This window comes from Bubalus kerabau, chromosome 15, assembly GCF_029407905.1.
Source record: "Bubalus kerabau isolate K-KA32 ecotype Philippines breed swamp buffalo chromosome 15, PCC_UOA_SB_1v2, whole genome shotgun sequence".
Lineage (NCBI taxonomy): Eukaryota > Metazoa > Chordata > Mammalia > Artiodactyla > Bovidae > Bubalus > Bubalus kerabau.
In genome coordinates, this window is record NC_073638.1 from 37,364,801 (window position 1) to 37,388,755 (window position 23,955).

General features: G+C 47.3%; 1 protein-coding gene across 1 annotated transcript in view; it reads right to left on the reverse strand.

The window, feature by feature from the left end:
* The window catches only part of INSC (INSC spindle orientation adaptor protein), a 68,927-nt gene that overhangs the window by 32,452 nt on the left and 12,520 nt on the right, over positions 1–23,955 (reverse strand). Inside the window, exons 4-5 of the mRNA XM_055548529.1 lie at positions 20,366–20,479; positions 13,959–14,084 (exon numbers count right to left, since the gene is read on the reverse strand). Of these exons, the coding sequence (XP_055404504.1) occupies positions 13,959–14,084; positions 20,366–20,479 (240 nt within the window). The remainder of the gene's footprint in view (positions 1–13,958; positions 14,085–20,365; positions 20,480–23,955) is intronic.

Here is a 23,955-nt window from a genome sequence, read left to right on the forward strand (position 1 = left end):
TTTCGGTGAATATCGAAGGGACACGGGCCAGCATACAAAGGCCCATCATGTATCGCTGGCACTCGCCTGCTACTTTCCAATTCTTTTTTGCACGTTTCATTTTGGGGGGAAGTCAGGACTTGCTTGTTGTAACAGATTAACAGAATCATGTGAAAGCAGCTATAGCAGCTGTGGGGTGGAAGGGGAGCATGACCTAAAGACCCCCTGAATTTCCTCCTTCACCTTTCTGTCCACTTGGACACAAGAAGCCTGCAGGAAAAAAAAACAAAAGACAAGTGGGAACCACAAAGAACTTGGAATCCTGCTCATTGATGGATCTGCATATCCAAGGTACAGCTAAAGGGAAAATCCAATCACAGTCAGAGAGGGAAGCAGGGTCATATCCGAGGAAGCAAGGTCAAGTGCGGGCCAAGGGACAGGGCAAAGTATTTGGTGGAATAATTGAGCCCACAGGCCAGAAGCAGGATCTGAATGTGGGATATAAACCAGAAGAGGGCAAAGTTCAGGACAAAGTCTATGAACAAAGTAAGGGGTTAAAGGCTTACTTTATAAAATGACATGTTTGTTTTAAGTAGTGGTGGGAGAGCTGGGAGCCCAATAGAAAGTTACAGAAAGTAAAACACACCTTCAGGAGGAGAATATAACCTTCCTCCCAAATGAACATACCCAGACCCCACTCAACCTCTTTTACTCTTTCAAACAAGAATCTTCGATTAAAAGTCAAGTGCCAAATCAGACAAAAACAAATATGATTATGAAATAGGGAATGGAACAGTAGATGAAAGGGATTATATAACCAGTTTGGCAGCCAAGTCAGTGATGAAGAAAGAGGCGAATTAGTGAGGTGGAAAGAAATCAAGAATTAAATCACTTAAGAATATAAATAGAAAATAATTTCCCCATCAAGCTAGTGATTTTCCTTAAAGCAGATTGTTGAAAGGATGCTCTGGAGGCATTTGGCAGTGGAAGGAGTGGAGTTTGTGAAAAGGTTTCAAAGGTCGCTAAGAAAAAGTTTATTTCCCTTTGGGTGAAGGTTGCTGGGCATGTGCTGATATGAAAACAGCAAGTTTTCCACAAAGCATGCCTGGCACAGCTGGAATCTGAACTGTACCAAAGTACTTCTAGATCAGTGGTTATCTGCCTGGTTCTCAGATGATTAGTCTCATACGTGGGATTGTTATAACACTAATGCTTGCAGTTCACCACCAGAAATTCTGATTTAGCTGGTCTGGGATGGAGTCTTCTCATCAATATTTTTAAGCTTCCTCAAGTGACTCTAGTAGAGATCCTGGGTTCAGCCCACTCTTCTAGAGGGAGCGATGGTGCAGTGGGAGCTGCACAAGCCTAGGAGTAAGAAAAGCCTGGGTTCACAACTCAACTGTGTTAACTGCTGACTTGGTGAAATGAGTAAGTTATTCATCTTCTCTAAACCTCAGTATTCTAGTCCTTAAAATGATAATGCCACACTTAAGGAAAAAGTGAATGAATATCAAAAGCATTCCCCCTGAATCTGTATCAAGACAGAGATAGCTATTATCACCACTGTTACTTAATACTTTATAGTCAGTCAGTTCAGTTGCTCAGTCGTGTCCGACTCTTTGCGACCCCATGAATCCCAGCACACCAGGCCTCCCTGTCCATCACCAACTCCTGGAGTTCAATCAAACTCATGTCCATCGAGTTGGTGATGCCATCTAGCCATCTCATCCTCTGTCATCCCCTTCTCCTCCTGCCCCCAATCCCTCCCAGCATCAGAGTCTTTTCCAATGAGTCAACTCTTCACATGAGGTGGCCAAAGTATTGGAATTTCAGCTTTAGCATCAGTCCTTCCAATGAATACCCAGGACTGATCTGATGGACTGGTTGGACTCCTTGCAGTCCAAGGGAATCTCAAGAGTCTTCTCCAACACCACAGTTCAAAAGCATCAATTCTTCGGCGCTCAGCTTTCTTCACAGTCCAACTCACATCCATACATGACCACTGGAAAAACCATAGCTTTGACTAGATGGACCTTTGTTGGCAAAGTAACATCTCTGCTCTTCAATACACTATCTAGGTTGGTCATAGCCCTGGGTAATACAAGAGAAAGAAATAAAAAGGTATAATGACTCCAAAAGAGGAAGTGAAACTGTCATAATTTGCAGATGACATGATTGTACCCTGTGGAACAGCTGGTAAAGACTCTGCCTGCCAATGCAAGAGATGCAAGAGACGTGGGTTCAATCCCTGGATTGGGAAGATCCCCTGGAGAAGGGAATGGCAACTCACTCCAATATTCTTGCCAGGGAAATTCCATGGACAGAGGAACCTGGTGGGCTACAGTCCATTGGGTCACAAAAGAGTCAGACATGACTGAGCACTCACTTCTTCTTCAATGTACATAATCCAAATCTGTATAAAATCCCAAAGAATCTACATACCACTAAAATTAATAACTGAATTTAGCAAGATCATTAGATACAATATTCAAAATTGTATTTTCTATATATCACCAATAATTAGAAAATAAAAATTCAAATAACACACATTAGCATAAAAACATATCTAGAAATAAATCTTAAAAATGTGTAAGATATCGATACTGAAAACTCAAAACATTGCTGAGAGAGAGAGTGGGAAGGTATACTACATTTATTGACTGGAATACCCTATACTGTCTGTCAACTTTCCCTGAATTTATTTACAAATTTAAAGAAATTTCAATCAAAATCTCTGCAGGTGTCTTTGGAGAAAGTAACAGCTGATTCTAAATTATATATAGAAAAGCATAAAACTTAGAATTACCAAGAAAGTCTTAAACAAGAACAATATTAGATGATCTATACTACCAAATATGAAAAATTATTTAGATTATAGGGACTCAGCCAAGGCCATACTGGTACAAGGATGGACAAAAAGACGAATTGAACAGAAAAATAGTCCAAAAACAGACATACCTATGTCATTACTTTACCTACAACAAAGGTACCATTTTAATTCAGCAGTGAAAAACATTATCTTTTTGATAAGTGGTGCTGGCTCCATTGGATATCATACAGAAAAACACTGAATCTTGAACATCAAAAAAAAATGTAATTTAAAGTAAACCATTGAACTAAATGTGAAAGGTTAAATAATAAAGCTCCTAGAAGAAAATACAGGAGACTCTTTTCATGATTTGGGGGCACATAAACCTTTTTTAAATGGAGACAAGAAACACTAACTATAAAAGAAAAGATCAATACATTGTGCTTTATCAAAGTTAATTTCTATCCATCTGAAGACACCATTAAGAAAATGAAGAAGCAAACTGCGGACTGAGAATATGTATTCTTAATATCCGACAAAGAGTTTTATGTAGAACACAAATTTTTAAGCTTATAAATCAATAAGAAAAAGGCAATTCATTTTTTTTTAATGGGCAAAAGTCTCAAACAGACATTTAACAGAAGATAACCAAATGGTCAGTGAGTGCTCAGCCGCTTCAGTCATGTCCAACAATCTGCAACCCCATGGACTGTAGCCCGCCACGCTCCTGTCCATGGAATTCTCCAGGTAAGAATACTGGAGTGGGTTGCCATTTCCTTCTCCAGGGGATCTTCCCAACCCAGGGATCGAACCTGAGTCTCCTGCAGCTCCTGCACTGCAGGTGGATTCTTTACCATTAAGCCACCATGGAAGCCCTTGGTTTTGCATGTAGGGCTTCCATGGTGGCTTAATGGTAAAGAATCCACCTGTGATTCATGGGGTCGCAAAGAGTCGGACACAACTGAGCGACTGATCTGATCTGATCTGATATGTTATTATATATATTAATGTGTATAACATATAATATACACAAGTTACAATTTTTTGCAGTAATCACAAATACTGAAACCCGTGGTTTGTTCTGCTTATATAGTGCTCTACTTCCATTGAAACAAAATTATTAATCACACTTCAAAGGAAAATTTAATCCATAGAGGTACATGTCATGGCACAAACCAATTAAAGGAAGCATTTATTCAAATTCCTTCCTGTCCAAAGGACAGGAAACAGTTTAAGATAATTTAGTAAAAACCAAAAGTTGGGAATTCCCTGGCAGTCCAGTGGTTAAGACTCCAGGCTTTTACTACCTGGAGCGAGGGTTCAAACCCTTGTCAGGGAACTAAGATGCCACAAAATCACAAGCCGCACAATGCAGCCAAAGAAACGACAACAAAAAACTCCTTCTCCCTCAGCCCCTAAAATAATTCTGTTTTTCCAATGATAGGTCAATGACCTAAATAATAATGGTATAGAATAGAGTAATGAAAATGATCTCCTCTTAGTATGCTAGGTATGCAAACTGGCAGATATAATTGGCCCAACAAAAGTTCGAAGCTTGCATTAATAACGGACAGAATGCATTGTCAACGAATTTTATGAACATGTAAGTTGAAACATAGGATCGGTGGACCTTTTGAGAGCTGCCATCTGAAGACACTACCCTTTTGGGGTTGAAAAGCTGCATTAAATGCTTGAAATGATATGGGAAAACAGCTCAAAAGTATTAGTTGTCAGTGAAATGAAAATTAAAACCACCATGCGAGATCCCTATACGCCCAAGCAGGCCAGGGTCAGGGACTGCTTGTCCAGTCACCACAGGGCTTCAGACTAATTACTTGTTTGGTTTTTTTTTTTGGCTGCACCACACAGTACATGGGATCTTAGTTCCCCAGCCAGGATCAAACCCACACCCCCTGCAGTGGAAGTGCAGAATCGTAACCACTGGAATTCCCAAACTAATTATTTGTACTTTTAAAGTAGCCCAAGGGAGAATGAAACACTCCTTTGGAAACTGTGTTCATTATCTGTGTGGGTCTTCCCGTCGCCCCTTCCTCTCTTATCCTATGTCTCCTCCTCTTTCCCATTACTCCTCCCTCTCCTTTACTGCTCCCTCTCCTTGTCTCTGTCTGTGTGTGTGACGGGAGTACCCACCACCTGCCACCAGGTGGATCCTGTGCCGTTAGTGCCAGGCTGTTTCCAGGAAATGGGTCCTCCCATGTCAAATTCTGCCCCCAAACCTCCACACTCTACCTTCCCTGTCTCCTCACTGTCTCTGCTGCAGCAGCTTCTTCCCCTGCTGGCCTCTGAACTGGCATTGGCCCCGCTCCAGAAGCCCGGGGAAGCCGTGATGGTACAGGCCCCACCTCTGTACCCCGTCCAGGGTCCTGAGCAGCCCTCGCTTCACTGTGGCACAGCTTCCCTTCTCCCTGACACAAACATCATGCTTACATCTGACTTCTTAGGGGCAGATTCCCTGCTCGCACTAGATTACTTGGGGGTACAGCCAGGAAATACACTTTACTGATGTTTTACCCTGCCGAGCTTACTGCCCCTCACCCACCATACACACATACACACACACACACACAAGCACAGGCCTCCATCTATGGACTCACAGAGAGACGTGCCCAGTTCTCTTCTGACAACACACACTGGCTGCAGAGAAGAGGCACCAGAACCCCAGCCCAGCCAGCTCAACACCTTCTAAGTTGTGTTCACACGTTCATCTTCCAAGATCACTTCATCGGGCACAGGATACCAGCAGAACAGATTCTCCACTCAGCGAATGAGAACACCAAGGCTTATGGGGATTAGGAAAGTTCCCTGTGGTTCCCCAGAAAACCAGTAGCAAAGGAAGAGCTGGCCCCAGGCTCTCCGCACTATTGCCAGTCCAGGGACAAGGTCTATTTGTGGACTCCAGAGCTTGGGCTCAGAGTGACAGGAGGGAGAGAAAGGGAGGGGACAGGAAGCTGGAACCAACTACTCAGGCCAGATGGTACAAAAAGGGGCTCAGGGCAAATCCCATAGAAAGATTTTCAGCTAGTGCATCCTTGCTGAGGGATCTATAATGTCTTCACTCCCACACCCCACCCCACGCAGGGGCCCGGAACTGCTCACAGGCTGTATCCGCATGAAATCAGCAGCCAGCCTTCTGGCCGCAGCCCTGCTGGTAACAGTGGGAGCCTGGGATGCAGGAACTTTGCCTCTCTGAGTCTCTGTCCTGCCATTAGCAATGGAAGGATGCACCAGAACTCTTCCAACTGTATTTATTCATCCATGCAGCAAAAATGATTCATCTGTGTGTGCAAGCCACTTCCCTGATGGGCCAAGGAGTAGGCGAGACAGCGTCTGCTGGTGGGGAAGCTTAGACAGTGCTCTGAGGTCAGGGGTATAGGTCACGCTCTCAGGGACGCACCAAGTACAATGTGAGCTCCAAGAGGGAGAGGGCCGCCAGGAAGGCCATTCAGAGGTGGGCATCGACCAACATCGGCAAGTACCGCTGAGCCAACTCCACTGGGACAGCCTCACCTAGGCAGGTGCTGCAGGCAAGGAAGCCCTGAGAATGGTTAGTGGAAGAATTTGATAAGAAGGGGAAAACAGCTTGCACTTATGGTATGTTGACTCATTTGGCTCTCACTGTCTGCAAGGCAGGGATTATCACTGCGCTTTACGTATGATGGCACAGGGCTGGAGCAGGGCAAAGTCAACTATAGTGAGTGGGCGGAAAGCCAGACATCGACCCGGGTCTGTGTGTCGGAGGGGCAATGTGCGGACCGTGGCTTGCTCAGAGGGCACCTTTAGTACTGGGCTGGGGGTGGGGTGCGGGCTGGGGGTGGATTTTGTGCAGTGAGAACTGGGGGTTTAGGAAGGGTTCTGCTCCAGGAGGGCACAGGACAAGCACTGTGGAAGACTTCAAGTTGGAGACATGTTAGATTACAAGAGGGCATCCCTGGTGGTTCAGACTGTAAAGAATCTGCCTGCAATTCAGAAGACCTGGGTTTGATCCCTGGACCAGGAAGATCTCCTGGAGAAGGGAAAGGCTACCCACTCTAGTATTGTTGCCTGGAGAATACCATGGACAGAGGAGCCTAGCAGTCCACAGCCTTGCAAAGAGGCAGATACAACTGAGCAACTAACACTAGATTACAAGATGTATCTCCAAACTCCCCCGGGAGGAAGCTGCTTTAGTAAAAAGAAGACTCTGTTGCCTTGAATTTGCAAATCAGGCCACATTCAGGACACATCGTGGCCCTGACTGTTGGCTCAGACCAGTTTTGACAAGTAGAGAAGACAGCACAAGGCCGCACGTCAGAGGCAGCTGCTGCTTTTGTCCACCAGGTGGCGCTGTTGCACAGCACTGGGAACCAGCCGAGGCCCGGCTGAGCTGAGCCCTCCCCGGCTGCCACATGCAGGACTGAGGCTGCCCTCTTCAAACTCAGGTTTGGAGTGCGGTGCAGACCCGGGGCCAGCAGGGCCTTCTTCTGTCTGGACAATACTGGCCCCTACATAATCTCTGAGTGAATCTCAAAAGACAGGGGGAGCAGGGCAGAGTGCCTAATTCTATCCCATCTCCACATCCTGGGATCTTCCCTGATGGCTGCCTGCAGTGCAGGAAACCCGGGTTCAGTCCCTGGTTTGGGAAAATTCCCTGGAGAAAGAAATGGCAACCCACTCCAGTGTTCTTGCCTGGAAAATTCCATGGATGGAGGAGCCTGGCAAGCTACAGTCCATGGGGTCGCAGAGAGTCAGACACAACACTGCCCCTGCCAGTGTCTTTATGCCTTGTAGCCTCAACTTTCCCTTCTGTAAAATGGGCATAACCATCTCTGTGTACCTTCCTTGTAAAATGACTGTTTGGATCAAATGAGCAAAAGGATGAGAAAAACTGGTTGTTGTTTTTTTTGCAGATGTGACTTATTTCTGACCATCTGCAGCCCTACAAGAAGCAGGCAGTGGAAAGAAACTCCTGTAAGACAGCAGCTGGAGAGACAGAGCCTCCCCACCCAGTTCCCTCCTGCCCAGGGTTTCTGGGTCCAGGCCTCCCTGTCTCCAGCCTGGCCCTTCCGATGTCAGGGCAACTCAATCCCAAGAAGCTGCCCCAGGAAATGGGATGAGGGAGCTGCGTGGAGACAGGCAGCAGTGTCCCCATCCCTCATTACTGATGGATGTCTTCTTAGACTTGAAGTTGAGCCCTCCTTCCCTCCCCGCTGTTCATCTTTAATTTCTCCATTGATTTTCATTAAACTCTCTTCTTGGCTCCAACACAGGATGAACTCCTTATTTGAAAAAATGAAATAAGAGGGAGGGGGGAATAAAAGAAATCTCTTTCGAAAGTAAGATTGTCTCTGGTATCACGGCTGGAAGAGGCAATTACCAGAACTCTCTCCGAGGTTGTCTCGGGCCATTTGAGCATTAGGCTTGGACAGACCCTATGGCCCTAGACTCTAGGTTCTGGCCCCACAGCCCCAGCCCCTCACCTGGACCCGAGGCCCCAGTCTGGCTCTAGTCCCCACCCGCCTCCAACCCCATCCTGGCCCCTAGCCCTGTCCAACCCTGGCCTCTGCACCCGCAGTGCCCTGACTGTCTCATGAGCCGATCAGAACACTGGAAGTCTGCCAGGGTCACTGTCAAACCCCAGGACTCAGGATTTCTGGTTGTGTTACAGGGTTTCCCCAGACTAACCCAAAAAGGTGAAGACAAACAGGCCAGGAAAGAAGGAAGGGACACAGACAAAGGCGAGTTCTGCCTCGACACAGGCCCCACCCACACTGCTGCATCACCTCACCATGGCAACCCCATAAAGAGGAAATGGAGGTTCAGAGAGGAATCACTTGCTCTCTAGCCCCCTTGCAGCTTCCCCACAGACTGGCAGTCCTCCCCTTGGTGATGCCAGTCCACCGTCCCAGCTCTAGTCCTCCCCAACGCTGTCCTGACCAGTCCAGGTGGGTTGGGTCACCTGATGACCAGATGGAGTTGGGTCCATCTGCTCTCACCGGGTTGTGTGGGTCTGGGGTCCTCACTCTTTCTTTGGGCCTCATTTTCTTTATCCCATCTTCTCCAAAGTGAGTCCCAGAAAACGCTGCCTTCTCTTCTGGGCTTCCCCAATTCACTGAGCTCCTAAAAGACTCAGAGCCCCACTGGCCTAGCTGCGGACTCCCTCTGCCGAGGCCACTTTTTCCTGACCTGCCTGAGGGCTCTGCCTCGGTCCTCTGGCTAGCTCCACTGCCTCCTGCCGCTGCCATCACCAGCTCCCTGGGCACAGGTGAGGCCACTGGCCTGCAGCTTCTGACAGCCATGGGGCCACCCTGTGGCCATCCCAGGTGGGAGGCAGGGAACACATTTACTTGTCTCTTCCTCCCAGAGCCCAGCACAGGGACTGGGGAGTGAGGGGTGACTGTCTGCTGAGGGCACACAGGAGGGAAGACAGACTTCCTGAAACCCGCACCCCAGGGGGAACAGGAGGAACCGGACCTCTGGAAAGAAAGAATGGAGGCTTGGAAGACCCTTCAGACACCTCTGGAGAGGACTTTGCTCTGTCTTGACATCTTGCAGCTCCACACCTGCTCAGGAATTTCCATGCCTGCCCCCTTTTCCAGACCAATACCCAGAGCCTGGTTCCCTGGGAGCCACTGCCCTGAGGTGCCAACCTCAAAAGGGCCAGCTCTTCCTAGGGTCACAGAATGTAAAGAACTGGGCTTTGGAAACCAGCCAGGCTTTGAATCCAAACTCCACATTCATGAGCCGAGTCTCAGTTTCCTCCCCTGTAAAGTGGAAAGGTTGTGGGGACTCGTGTTCCACACTTCTGCTCACAGTGCATGGGGCAGCATCTTTGACCATGCTAGCCCTTCCTGCTGACAGGCCAGCCTTCCCTTCTCCACCAGACCATCATTTCCCTGAGGCCACTGATGTCCAAAACCCCAGCAACTGGAATTACCTGTACCATAATCATAACAGCTACCATTTATTCAGTGCCTAGTGGGAGCCAGGAACCACACTGCTGTGCATCTATCCATCTCTGACGGCCCTGGGAGGTAGATTTCATCGTGCACATTGATGGATGAAGACACTGCACCTCTGAGAAGTTAAGTAACTTGCCCAGGGAAATGTGTCCAAGTTTGTAGGTAGACAAGCCTGGATTCGCATCCAGAAGAGCCTGACTCTCAGAGGCCACAGTTTCCCCAGCACAATGGACAGGTCACAACAAACGCGATGACAGAATGGGTTAGTAGCAGAATGAGATGGTGATGGACTGAGTGGGCGAGCAAGGAAGCAAGTGGCTTGAAAGTAAGTGAACGGCTGGATGACAGAGAAAGAAGAAGCAGGTGACTAAGTGAATCTATGGCCATGTGAATGCCTCAAGCCCGACAGAGCTCTAGCATCACACAGCAGGGCTGAGGATGGATGGGGCGTCTGGTGACCTGATAGACTCACACTCTGCCGGGGTCTGTGCGTGACTTAATGAACCGCTCCAAGGTTGGCAGGAAGGGGAGGGGGTGGGTAGCTGCAGACAAAGATGGATTTCACCAAATTTAGCGCGTTTCTTGTGGCAATTAATTACAGGAGCCTCGGGGAGGAGGTGAGGCCAGTAAATCAGGGGAGGCTGAGGCTGTGACATTATCTGAGGAAGGCATGAGCTGTGCCTGGTGAGTGCGCAGTGGGTGAGAGCCCCCGGGCACCTGCTCCCCACTTATGCCTCCACCCAGCCTGTCGTGCTGTGGCTTCTGCGATCCAGCCCATCCCCAGACTTCTTCACCTTCCACCCTAAACACAGACAGTGGCGACCTCACTGGAGCGTCTGAGGCCAGGGCTCGGCACCCAGATCACAGAGTGTGAGCGGGACCTGGGGGAGGGGCAGGTGACCCAGGACCCCCGGGGCGTCTCTAGAACTTCTCACAACTTTGGAAACAGTGTGACATGGAGGAAAAGAGCATGGACTTTGACCTCACACACTGGAGCTGAATCCTGGGTGGGCACGATGGTTCGCAACCCAGTCTGGCTCCGGCTCATCAGTGCATGTTCAGTCGCTCAGTCATGTCCAACTCTTTGTGATCCTGGATCAAATGAGGCCGTCGATTAGCTGTGTGCCCTGGAGCAAGTTGCTTCACTTCTCTGAGTCTTCCTTCCTTCTCTAGATGACATGGACGATAATAGCACCGATGGGTTAATGGTTACGTGACACCATGAAAGGAGTGGTCTAGCCAAGGGCTTGCACAAACCAAGCACTCAATAAATGTTAATTATTGTCTTTTTCTGGAGAAGAAAATGGCAACCCACTCCAGTACCCTTGCCTGGAAAATCCCATGGACGAAGGAGCCTGGTAGGCTACAGTCCATGGGGTCGCAAAGAGTTGGACACGACTGAGCAACTTCATTTTCACTTTCATTGTCTTTTTAGCCACGGCCATGATGTCCTTATTACCTGATAGATTAGGGGTGGAAAAACATTTTCTGTAGAGGGCCAGGTGGTAAATATTTTTGACTGCATGTTCTCTTGCAATTATCCAATTATGTTGTTGTAGAGAAACCAGACGTTTACAACACCTAAACGAAGGAGCCTGGCAGTGTTCCATTAAAACTTTATGGATCAAAAATTTGAACTTCACATAATTTTCACGTGACATAAAATGTTATTCCTCTCATATTTTTATAATCATTTAAAAATGACTTAACTCATGGGCTGTACATGCCAAAAACAACGGGCTGACTTCGGCCCACAGGTTGTAACTTGCTCCCCCATGAACTAGAACGTAAGCTCTAAGAGGACCAGGGTGGTCGTCTGTTTTGTTCACTGCTTTACTCCTAACACATAAAACAGTGCCTGGCAAGCAGCAGACAGTTGATAGATGTTTGCTGAATGAATGAATTATGAGCTGTGTGATTCTGTGCAGATGTCACTTCATATCTCTGGGCCTCGGTTTCTTTATCTGTGTAATGGGTATGCTTGCACGTTCAAGGTAAGCATCAAATGAAACTAAGCTGTCCAAGGAGACACTTGGCAAGCTCCGACTGCAGAGCTGTAGTTGCTGTTTTTGACCACAAGGGGGCTCCTTTCTGACAAGTCTCCGTCCTGCCCACTGCCTGGCACAGCATTGCTTCACAAGTATCTGTGTATGGAAACGAATCTGACCTGGAGGAGGAGAAAGCCCAGAGAAAGTGACTTTCTCCTGTGCCAGTTAGGGGAGGGGGAAGATTAGGACACTGGCCAGAAACAACAAGGCGGTCTGGGTTTAGCTAAAGGAATTTTTTGGGGGGTGTTCTGAGAGTATCTATTAAACCAGTGAGTCAATGATACTGAATGAGCATTAGGCAAGCAGACAGGATCCAAATCCTAGCTCCAAACTTACTTCGTGATTTTAGGTGAGTCACTTACACTGGCTGAGACAGTTCCTTTTCTTTAAGATGAAGATAGGAAGAGCACTCACCTCGGGAGGTCCTGGGGCCTTAATGAAGGGCTGCATGTAAAGGGCTAGGTCAGCCCTGGTTGCTGAGTAACCCCTCTGGCACTGGGCACTCCCCTCATCCTTTTGCTCGGTGGGTTGGGGTCTGACTCCCAGGCCAGTGGCCCATCTGGCCTGGGAAAGACACATTTTCGCCTTCTGGCTTGGGACCCTCACAGGAAGGTGGAAGGAAAAACTGCCCCCAGCCTTCCTGGCTGCACATGCTTTCACTCTAAACAAAAAAAGTTCTGCTGTTTTGCTTTCCCGGATTGAAGTTTTCCCGCTGCTCTGCAAACTCATAAGCCAAGAAATCCACTGCTTTTGGAGGACTGGTGAGTCCAGTCCCTTCTGCTTTCTTCCCTTCTTCTTTCTGCCAGCCAGCATGAAAGAAGACAAGAAACAAACCCATTTGGCCATTTTCCACTCTCTAAGGAGGAAGATTTTACTGGAGAAGAGAGGATTATTCCCTGCATGAAGCTGGATGTGCTCAGTGCATTTACTTCTTGGAGTCTGTCTGTCTAGCCACTGCCTCGTCTCCTTTTTGCCACCTAAGCAAGCGCACACACAAAGGCTTCTGAACCCATGGGAAGGAAACACTGTCCAGAGGGCTGGCCTTCACTCCTTCACCACTTTGCTGTGTGACCCCAGACAAATGACTTGCCCATTCTGAGTCACAGCCTTCTCATCTGTAAAATGAGTAGATTGCCCATGAACACTCCATCTTCAGCTAAAAGCACCTCAGAACCCATGACCCTGTGACTCTGTCCCACAACCTGAGCAGATTTGGAAAGAGGCAGGGTAGAATGTAAAACAACCATCCGTCTAGGAGTCCACACTAAAGTGAAAAGGCTGAGGGGAGGGTGGAGGTTTCCTGGGCAGCCAGGACCAGACTGTGGGGCAGGGATGCAGTGGAAAGGAAGAAGTCTGCTTGCCCCCTCCCCATTTAGACCAAGCTATGAGAACACACTCAAGGTACCTACCCTCAATCCTGCAGACATGGCATCTGTCACCAGGACATACCACAACTTTCTACCTCTCTTCCATAAAAATAATTTCAGCATCTTTCCTTGAAACATGATTGAAAAATCCCCAAGTGTCAGCCGTAGCCTCCCAACCCTCCTGCTAGAATCCCTGAGGAGCCATCTGCAGGCTTGGGCCCACTCAGGCCAAGTGGGAGAAGCAGGCTCAGCCCTCCCACCTGGGCAGTGTCGGGGTATGGAGGGGGTGGCTGAAACCCGTCATGTTGCCCTAGGTTGGCCTGGAGCCAGGTACCTGGGACTGCCATGTCACCCCACCCCTCCAACCCCAGACACCCCAGCAGTGGTGATCCACCACGCCCCTGGACTCAAGCCTTTCCTTTACCCCAAGCCCTCTTGGAGGGAAGCCCACCTGCCTACCCAGGCATCCACACACACCCTGCTTCTGCCTATCCTGTCCCCTGAGAAACTAGATCCTCTTCTCTTCATGCCAGGGACCTGCCACGAGAGGAGGACCAACCACCCTCAACCTCGACACCCCCTCCCCATCCGACTCGTCTGCCTCCTGCAGTGGTCCACCCCTGGGCTCTCCACCCAGGAAGTGCTGAGTGTCCCTCTGGGCCCTGCCTTCTCCAGCTGAGCTCCTCAGTCTCTGCCCCCTTCACATCTTCATCAGCCACAGTCAAGGTCACTTTCCCTAGCCACCCACCCCCTCGGGGACCTCAATCCACATGCAGCCAGCCAGCTGCACTCTTACCTTCTCCAGCTGGTGGACACCCTCCTCCACGCAGCAGATGGAGGCCAGCGTGCGGAGGGCCTGGGGGTAGAGGCACCGGAGAGTGTCCTGCCGGCAGATCTTGAAAAGCGCGACGACCCCACCCTCCTGGCAAGGAAAAGAAAATGTCACGTGACCTCACCGTGTCACCTCTCCTGCGGCTGACTCGAGAATGACTGACACCCCCTCACTCAGCTGGTGCATTTTGGGGTCTGTAGGGCGGCAGAATAGCCACCCCCAAATATACCACTTTAGTCTAAGGATTGTCTTGAGCTGAAGGCAATTAAGAAACGAGTTGCCAGTCCAGGTTCAATGCACGATACTAGATGCTTGGGGCTAGTGCACTGGGACGACCCAGAGCGATGGTATGGGGAGGGAGGAGGGAGGAGGGTTCAGGATGGGGAACACATGTATACCTGTGGCGGATTCATTTTGATATTTGGCAAAACTAATACAATTATGTAAAGTTTAAAAATAAAATAAAATTAAAAAAAAAGCAGATACAAAAAAAAAAAAAGATATCCGTTCTCCCCCTATTTGACTAAAAGCAGGACATAAATTTAAAAAGATCATTCTCCCTTTCCTCTCTACTAAGAAGGACAAGAGTTAATCACTGGAGACAACTTTAGACCCTTATCAGCCTGGATTCAGCACCAGAAGAAACTCATATAGCAAACTTCAGTCTTCAGCTACTATTGGTTTGCCATATACGTGTCTTCCCACAGTTCGCCACCCCTAAAGACTCAAGGGGGCTTCCTTTGTGGCTCAGATGGTAAAGAATCTGCCTGTAATACAGGAGATCTGGGTTTGATCCCTGGGTTGGGAAGATCCCCTGGAGAAGGAAATGGCATCCCACTCCAGTATTCTTGCCTGGAGAATTCCATGGACAGAGGAGCCTGGTGGGCTACAGTCCTTAGGGTCTCAAAGAGTCGGACAGGACGGAGCAACTAACACTTTCACTTTCAGAGACTAAAGGTTCTCTTCCTTTATCTTATGACATCTCTAAAAATGTATTGTTCCTTTGCTAAGATGCTACAGAAGCCCACGTTGTAACCAACCCTGCAGGTTACTCATCTCTGACAGTTCCCATGGATAAGTGCAGTGCACACGCTAATAAACTTTTTTTCCTTTGTTAAACTGTCTTTTGTCAGCCTAATCTACAGGGCCCCAGCCAGAGAATCTAGAAAGGTCGTAGGAGCAAAAATCCCCCGCCCCCTCCCCCCGCCCAGTTCCTACACACACACACAGACACACACACACACACACACTCACATGTTCCCAAGCTCCCACACATGCTACAGTGAAATACCAGCTCCAGAAATCCTGTCACCCTTGGTAATCTAAACTGGAGGTGAGGAGCCAGGGGAGGCACCTGTGCTGGGACCAGGGTCAACCCCAGTTAACGCTGCTCCAGACGCCTGGCAACCCCCTCCCAGCAGCCGCCTTGGAACAAGCCTGGAGCTGTCAGAAATAAGTTCTAGAAACAAGCCCGAGGCAGATGGAGAGAGCTGAAACCGAGATGCCTCATGCTGGTTCTCACTATGCCAGCGACCACCTGTTACTTCTCAGATCCTCCCCACCACCGCGGCAGGAACACAAAAAGGGGCTTTATTTACATCAATACTGTAATTTCTTTCCACTTTGGGGATGGGAAAGATGGAAGTCCAGATGGATGAAATAATCACACCTCCCCCCCTAATCCACATTGGTCCTGTTTTCACTCCTTCGCTCCAGTTTGTAAAAGGAAAAAATAAATAAATAAAACCCTTTAGAACTGATCAGCCCAGCTCTTGAGTGTGAACCTGTATTTTTCTCTTTGTGAGAGCAGTTCATGGAGGCGACTTCCCAGGAGTCTGGGAGGATTTCTGAGAAGAGGCTGGGAGTGAAGCGCTCTTCCTAACTGGACAGATTAATTCTACAGAAATCACTGAAGCCACCTTGGCTCCCAGAGCAAAGTGAAAGAGCCAACAGATCACAACGGTGACTCACCACGTGCCCAGCAAACTGGTGGCAACGCCACTCTGGACGTCCACGTCCAGAGCAGAGGAAGCTGGCCACCCCACATCTGGCTTTTCCCTGCTTCCCCTCTTCCCTTCCCTGCGGGCTGCAGAGGTGCCAGTAGCAGGAAAGAACACGTGAACAAGTGGTCTGCACCTGGTCCTGAGGGGCACTTGCCTTTAACCGCACCATTCCTGGCTCTAACTGAGCCCATCACGCTGTTTCCTAAACTGAGAAAGACGTTACAGGAAGAAGGAGCTGGGTTCAGCAAAATTGCCATCCCATCAGATTTTTGAGAACTCTCTCAACAAAAACTATACTATGCACCAAGCACTGTCGAGTGTCCTAGGGACGCAGGAGGGAGTAACTGAAAGCATAGTGTGTGAGCAACCAGAAGCAGCAACAACCACTGCAGCCCAGCACAGCCCCATCGAAACCAGTCACCCCAGAACTCCCCTTCCCAGGCCCCACAAAGATAAGCTCTGAGCCCTTTGCAGTCTAAGAGTTTGGCAGCTGTCACAGCAGGGACCAAGACAAAAGCATCCAATTCTGGAGGAGTTCAGGATTTCTGACATTTTATAATTAGCTAAGAGTGATCTTCAACTTCTATATTCCTACTTCCTTTTAGGATAGTTTATTTGGTGGGAAAAGGTCATATCCCACCAAATAGGATGGGTAATTTTGTTCATGCAGCAAAAAATATTAATGGTGTATTATATGCCAGACCCTGTGCTGGGCACTGCCTCAGTCTCCATCCATAACGAGCTCATGGTCTGGCAGACAATGTTAAAAGCAGGAAGAAACCTGGGTAGGGATGCACTGAAATGGGGATGGGGTACAGGGTTTAAAAAGCAGGGAGCAGGAACTCCTGACACAATCTGGGGAGGGGGCGGGGGTGGCTGTATAAGGGTCAAAGAAAAGCACTCTGATTTTAAAGCCACATCATCATTTCACTAAATGTATGCTCTAGTATGGGCCAAGACACTCACCCCTCTGATTTCTTGCTCCACAGTCCTTTATCCCAGCCTGCCTACCTTCCCACGGCTCCTGGGACATCTGATAAGGGTTCCACACAAAGACCTTACTCAGAGAGTCACTGACATAAAATCAAATTACTCTTTAAAGTGAAAAGAAAAAACAAGAATCCTAAGGTCTCCCCAGCCTGCCTTGCTAGCTATTAATGACCTTCCACCAGATGTAAATATCTGTATACATATGTTTCCATGGGTATGCATATTTATATATGTATATATTTATATTTAATCATAGGTAGTATGAATATTATTTATATATGTACAAAGATAGATAAAGTGATAGATATTTACTTTTGGAGCAGACCATGAAGAAATGAAGCCAAAGCATGAGAGGCTGAGAGCCAGGATCACCGTGGCAGCCTTCCTTTGGCTTGGGAGATGCCAGCTCCAGCATGACTATATCTAAGCCTCTGCACCCATTTGCATTGGATTCTCCTTACATCCTTTCCCAAGCCTGTGAAAAATGGTCTTCTTAGCATTTTTTGCTACTAGGAGAGGAAGAGGGAAATCCCGAACCCAGACTGAGGGGATTCTGGTTCAAATCCTACTTCTGCTGCTGGGTATCTTGGGTTTAAAATGGGGTGGGGACAACTGCATGACTCAGCTGTCAGAGGGGAAGCAGGTTGAGGTTGCAAAAGGGCTGAGCACGTAGTGAGGGTGGGCCTGGACCGCCAGGAGGGGGTCGGGCCGCGGAAGCCACCCTGGTCAGAAGGGTGACTGACAACCTCATGAAAGGTGTCCCAGAGGCTGGCATGCGTGGCAGGGAGAAGAGGTAGGAAGTGAGATGGAGTCGTTGCGGGGACCACTCTGGAGCCCCCACCCACCAAGGACTGAAAAGCAGCATTCGGCTTTGAGTGGGACTTGGAGTCGCCTGAGCTTGCAGAATTGCACTGTTGGCTGGAGCTTGTTTAATTTTATAGAGAGCTCTGGGCTCAGAGCCCAGCTGTATAATGGCATGCATTATTCAGACAGGCTCAGGATAAGCTGTCATAAAGCTGGAGGAGGCCACTTGTAGGGTGTGTAGACTAGTGGAGGGGGAATAATAGAGGAGTTGGGCTGGGTGGGGGGAGTAATTTGACAACACACAGGGGAGTCTTCTGGGCTCTGCATTCAGGAAGGGATGGGTCTTGCCACCAGCTTCATAAATAGGACTTGGTTTATTTCCTGGTTGTCAGAGGAACCCTAAGGATTGAGAGGATAGACCTCAAAGCGGTTGCCCAAACCATCTCATGGGTGCAGCTCAGAGGGATGAAGGACCTGAAGACAGACACCCTGGGCCCCCAAGGAGGTGAGTGAGGAAGGCCACTGGGGGTAGCTGCCCCACGTCTGTCACCAGATAGGGCACATTTCCTGAGCATCGAAGGTGAGGATGCTCTGCAGGGCGTACCAGGGACTCCCAGCCCCCATGTCACTGTCAGGACTGGAAACCTAAAGGTGATTCTGCTGGAGGCAGAAGATGAGACTCACCACTGAATCTTCTCTCTGCTTCAAATTTCTGTCTACTCACCACCACCGTCCCCCCGTCCCCCGCCCCCCAACCAAGGACTGGAGACAGAGGAAGGCTGAGATTAAGTCTCTGGAGTCAGCAGATCTAGTTAAAATCTCATCTGCATTCAGGGCACATAACCCTCTCTCTGAGTCTCTGTCCCCTTATCTTAAAAATGGGAATTATGATTATAACACATCATTAGATTATCAGGAGGATCAGATGAGATGATGAAGGGAAAGCTAGCACAGTGTTTGACATATGGTAAGGATGCAGGAGATAATGAAGGCTGTAGAGACGGGAGGAGGGCATGGGAGGATGGGGTTGAGAAGGAGGAGGCAGGCAGGAGGAAAAAAAGAGAGCCTGGCTGCTGAGAGCAAGTTCAGAACAGCAAACAAGAGCATAACTTCACTACCAAACAGCCAGGTTCAAATTCAGCTTGGTTACTTACTAGCAGAAATTTTTAAAGCTTCCTAGTGATGCTAATATGCATACAGGGTTGAGAACTTCTGAGTCACACTTTGGCCCAAGAAGCTGAAGGGCCAAAGACTGAACCAGAAGTCATCAATGAGGGCTTTAGGATCATGAATTCCAGGTTAGAGAGACTTGGGTTCTAATTCTGACTCTACTCTTTATCAGCTGTATGACCTTGAGTAAGCCTCTCAAGTCATTTCCTCAACCATAGATGAGGGAAAACAAGGTAACTACTTATTAGGATGGTCTTATGATTTAAAAGAAATAATGTTTGCAAGGCATTAAGCTCAGTGGAGAGCACACTCAAACGTTTGCTATTGAGGTACCATACAATCCACTTCTCCCCTGAGCAAAGTTGACATTTACCCTGCTCTTCCAGATTTCTATAAAGGCTTAGAGCAGTGATTTCTGAGAGTAGCCATGCCTCAGAAACACCTGAAAGAGCTTTTAAATTTTTTTATTAATTTATTTAATTGGAGGATAATTACTTTACAATATTGTGATGGTTTTTGCCATATATCAACATGAATCAGCCACATGTGTATACATGTGTCCTGCCCATCCTGAACCTCCCTCCCACCTCTCTCCCCACCCTAGCCCTCTGGGTTGTCCTAGAGAGATTCCTTAAAAACTGGGGATAGAATTGTAGAGTTTTTTAAAATGTGGATTCCCAGGTCTTACCCCAGGACCTTGATAAACCTTGGGTGGGGCAAACCAGCTATTTTCCAAAAACTCCCTGAGGGGTTGTGATGCCCAGTGAGGACTGAGAACCACCAAGCTCAAGCATCTTCTTGTGACTGACATCTGAAGTTTATTAGAGGACATAACTCTGCTTCCAGTTGGATCATCATTCTATCCCCAAGGGTGATGCCATTTCTCAAGGGAAAGAACGAAAGAGAGAATTGAGGGAAAGGGGAAAAGAGGGAGGGAGAAAAAAGGAAAGAAGGAAGAGGGAGGGAACAAGGAGGTGGAGAAGGAAGGAAGGAAGAAAGGAGGAAAGGAAGAAAGAAAAGGCAAAGATAAAACAAAGACCTTAGTGAGGTCCTAGGGCTACCGATTGCCTACCACTGCTCTAAGCATTTGGGTCTCAAGTTCAGGGGCAAATTGACCGTGAGTCTAATGAATTATAGCACCCATGGTAACTGAAAAAAAAACCCCACAGCCTTTCTCAATTTTGTCTTTTCCTCATGCAGTATTTCAGTGACAGTGGGCATTTTTAAGATCCAGCCAAGAACCTAAGTTGGAAGATATGATTGGTTTGGATTTGTTAAGATACGTGAAGATTGGGGAGGAGAGTTGATACTTAGAGCTGAAAAAAGCTGTCACCACCAAACTAGCTTCCTCACTTCCTCACTGTCCCGAGGCCTGTCACCCTGGCCCCCAACCATGAAGCTCACCTTAGCTATGATGCGGCACAAGGGAGCCCCCTCTTGGGTCAGGCTGAACAGGTTCCCCGTGGTGGACTCTGTGGTGTAGATATTGTCCGAGGCATCGATTTTTCTCACCAGTGCCTAAGAAAAGAGAGCGAAGTCTGATGGTTACTCACTCATCTACCCTCTGCGCATCTTCCTTAATGGAATACCAGTAGGTCCACACTCCTAAGGGCCCCCTGAAATTTGTAATCCCACCCCTTCTCTACTACCCCACGACAGGGGTGATGAGGTTTTAACTTTTGAAAAGACATGAATCAGGATGAGGTCGGAGCTATGTTTGAGAAACAGCCCCACTGGGGCAGAGACAACCAATGCACCCTGCTTCAGTCTATCAGAAAATCAGCTTTCATCACTGATAGTCTCAGCAAGTACCTTTTTGCTATTCTACTGCTATTCTTTTTGCTATGCTACTCTATTCTCCTAAAGAGAACAGAAACCATTGGTTAAATAAACCATCAAGTTGCAAATCAATGGGTTGCTACACAGATGACCAAAGAAGCTGCTCAGTTCGAATGTCCGTAAGCTCATGCAAAGTCCAGCTGGATGATGGTTCAGGGATGAGTCAAAAGAAGCGTTCTTCTCTGCAGTAGCTTCCTGCTCCTTCCTGCTACAAGGGGTACTTGCCTTAGGAGGACAGCCAGGCCCACAGAGCAACCTGGGGTCCTGTCGAAGAGTCGGTCACTCAGTGAGAACGCCACTGATTAAGGCTGAAGGGTCTAGGGCTGGTGGTGAGAGAGCTGGGAATGATCAAGCACAGGATCCCGGGAGACTCAGGAAGAGGAGCAAATGGAAAATTCATCAACAAATGAGATATGGAGATTAGTCCTAGCAGAGTTTAGCTTATTTCTGGGAAAAAGCTTTTCATGTAACCTGAAACCACTTCATAATCAGTCATTTGTTTTGAAGCATGTGGTACATCAATTATAAATGACTCCTACCTGCTAATTAATGTTCATTGCTTGAGTTTCTCCTGGGAGGTGTGGAGGCAGAGACTGGGGAGACTTGCCTTTGGGGTCCTCATGCGAGAAAGTAGAACTTCTGGGAAGCCACTTGTACAGTTTCAGTTGCTGTGTTACTTTTAAAATATTAAAATAGGCTTGTTTCTAATTAACCCTGGTGTTACGGAAAAGACACATAGGAAATCAAGAGATCCAATTTCTGGTGCAGGCTTGCCTTTTTTTAACACACTATACTGATGAGGAAGTATGTAAAGTATGTATAGGGTTAAAAGCATGGACTCTGGAGCCAAACTGCCTGGGTTCAAATCCCGGCTTTGCCACTTCTAAGTGCCCTGGAGATAATTCAACCCTTTCATACCTCAGCTTCCTCATGAGTAAGACGGTGGAAATAACAGTGTCTATCTCTTCTGGTGGTTCTACCCATCTCTTAAAGTTGCTCATATATATAAAGAACTTATAAAGGGATCTGGCATACAGAAGCAAAATAAAATTCTTAGGAGTTATTATCTTGTGATATTGGGCAGTTGAGACAAACAACCTAGGCCTCAATTTCCCTATTTGTAAAATTATTTAAATTAAATGGGCTTGAAGCTCAAGGTAAATAGCTCTTCCCTTTTTCTTCTTTATTCAAACTCAGAATTCTTCACACATAGCAATATGCTAATCTTCTACATACACCAGTCTAAGATTAAGTGCGTAATTAATCTATCGACACATTAAACATAAAAATTATTTCCTAAGATTGGGTAGATGCCTCTTGTAAGATATCTAACTAAAGGTAAAATTAATAACCAGGATTTGCACTGCAAATCTCTGTAGCAAATGTACTTCTTAGACTCATTCCCCATTGTTAGCACAAGCAGTTATGTAAGTGTTATTGGTGCTAACATGAAAATCCACGTTTCATATATTGGGGTCCTGTACCTAAATCAGAATTACCTAATGTTCCTGATTAGTGTTTGTACTCGCAGTAGATAACATTATGTTAAATTATTCAAAACTAATGTCTTTTGCAATCATCTGCTGCTATTAGACCATTTATGTCTGAGGAAAATTTCTTATCCACGTTTATAGTCACACCTCAGCTCTGTCTCAGTGAGTCAGCTCTCTGACAATGAAAAGTTGTAAGCATCCTTTTCACAAGGGTAAATTTGGAAAGATAAGAGATCAAAGGCTCCACTGAATCATCAAGGCTCTGAGTATTGAATGTGTCAGAGCTGGAAGGCGTCAGAGCCAGAAGAACTCTCAAAAGTTTTGTGCAAGATTTCCTTCCGAGCTGAGAAAAACTGAGACCCAGAAATCTGACCAAGGTTAATCACACATGTGGTACATGATAGAGTTAGACCTTATCCCCTGTGAATGTGACTTCCTACTTGCCCAAGTCAGTGAATCCATGTCCCCCAGTGCCAGCAGGATCTCCCGGGGACTAGAGATGGAAGTCTCAAGATAAGGAGAAAATCCAGCCTCATGAGCAGCTCTTACCAAACTGCAGCCCTCTTCTCCTCCCTGGCTCCCATTAGCACCTACAGTGCTCTACCCTGTGACGGCCTGAGCCTCTCTGAGCAGGCAGAGCTGACTGAAAGCCCCACCAGCTGCCCTGTTAGACCCCCACCATGTTCCTGCAGGGGACACATAGCCCCATGAGCTACTCCCAGCCCTGACTCAGCACAGCAGGGGCTCCACTGCGAACCCAAGACTGCCAGCAGGGAACTTCACTAACAGGTGACTTGAGCTTGAAAATCCAGCTCTTCCTATTCAATTCGTCCATCTCCATTTGCTTTCTCAGCTGTCAGACTTGCAGTTTTCCCACTGCCTCCTCCTGCTTCCTTCCCTTTATCTTTCATAGACGTTTCTTATCAAATCCTATCTTGGTGTCAGTTTCAAACCAACACAGTCTATAAAATCAAGTTTTTTCAAGTAATCGAGGAGGAAAGAGATGTTTCAAAAATACGCTTCAGCCTCTCATAAGAAGAGTGGTGAAACAATGAAAACAAGATAAAGAAAGACAGACCGATTAAACTGAATGATAGAATTTTTTAAGACAGATTAGGCAGATATGAAACAAAAATGAAGATCTTGAAGAACAAGAGAGAGATTTTTTTAAAGGGTTTAGGAGATGTATACAATATAACTACCCTAAATAAAAAATGTAAAAAGGGGGGTATATTTGTAATTGTTTGTCCATCAGAAAGAATGACTGCAGTCCAGTGAAATTTATTAGGAGAAGTAAACTCTCAAAAATCAGCCTGGAATAAGTTTCTCAGATGGAGAAAGGAAATATCGTGAAGCCTCATTCAAAGGTTCAGAGAGAGACGCCATAGATATAGTTAGGGCAGCCAAGCCATGCAAAGGGATGACATAAACACAAGTAGATTAAAGATGGCCACAAATTCTTTTCTACTCCTCCTATAAAGAGGTGGGTTCTAATGTCCCTGCCTTTCGAATCTGGGCTGGTCTTGGTACCTTGCTTGGCCAACAGAAGGCAGCCCTTGGTAGAAGTAACATTTCAGGATTTCCAATGCTAGGTCATCAGAAACTCTGATGCTGCCACTCAGGCTTCTTGGAACATTCTTTTCAGAGTCCTAAGCTACCGGG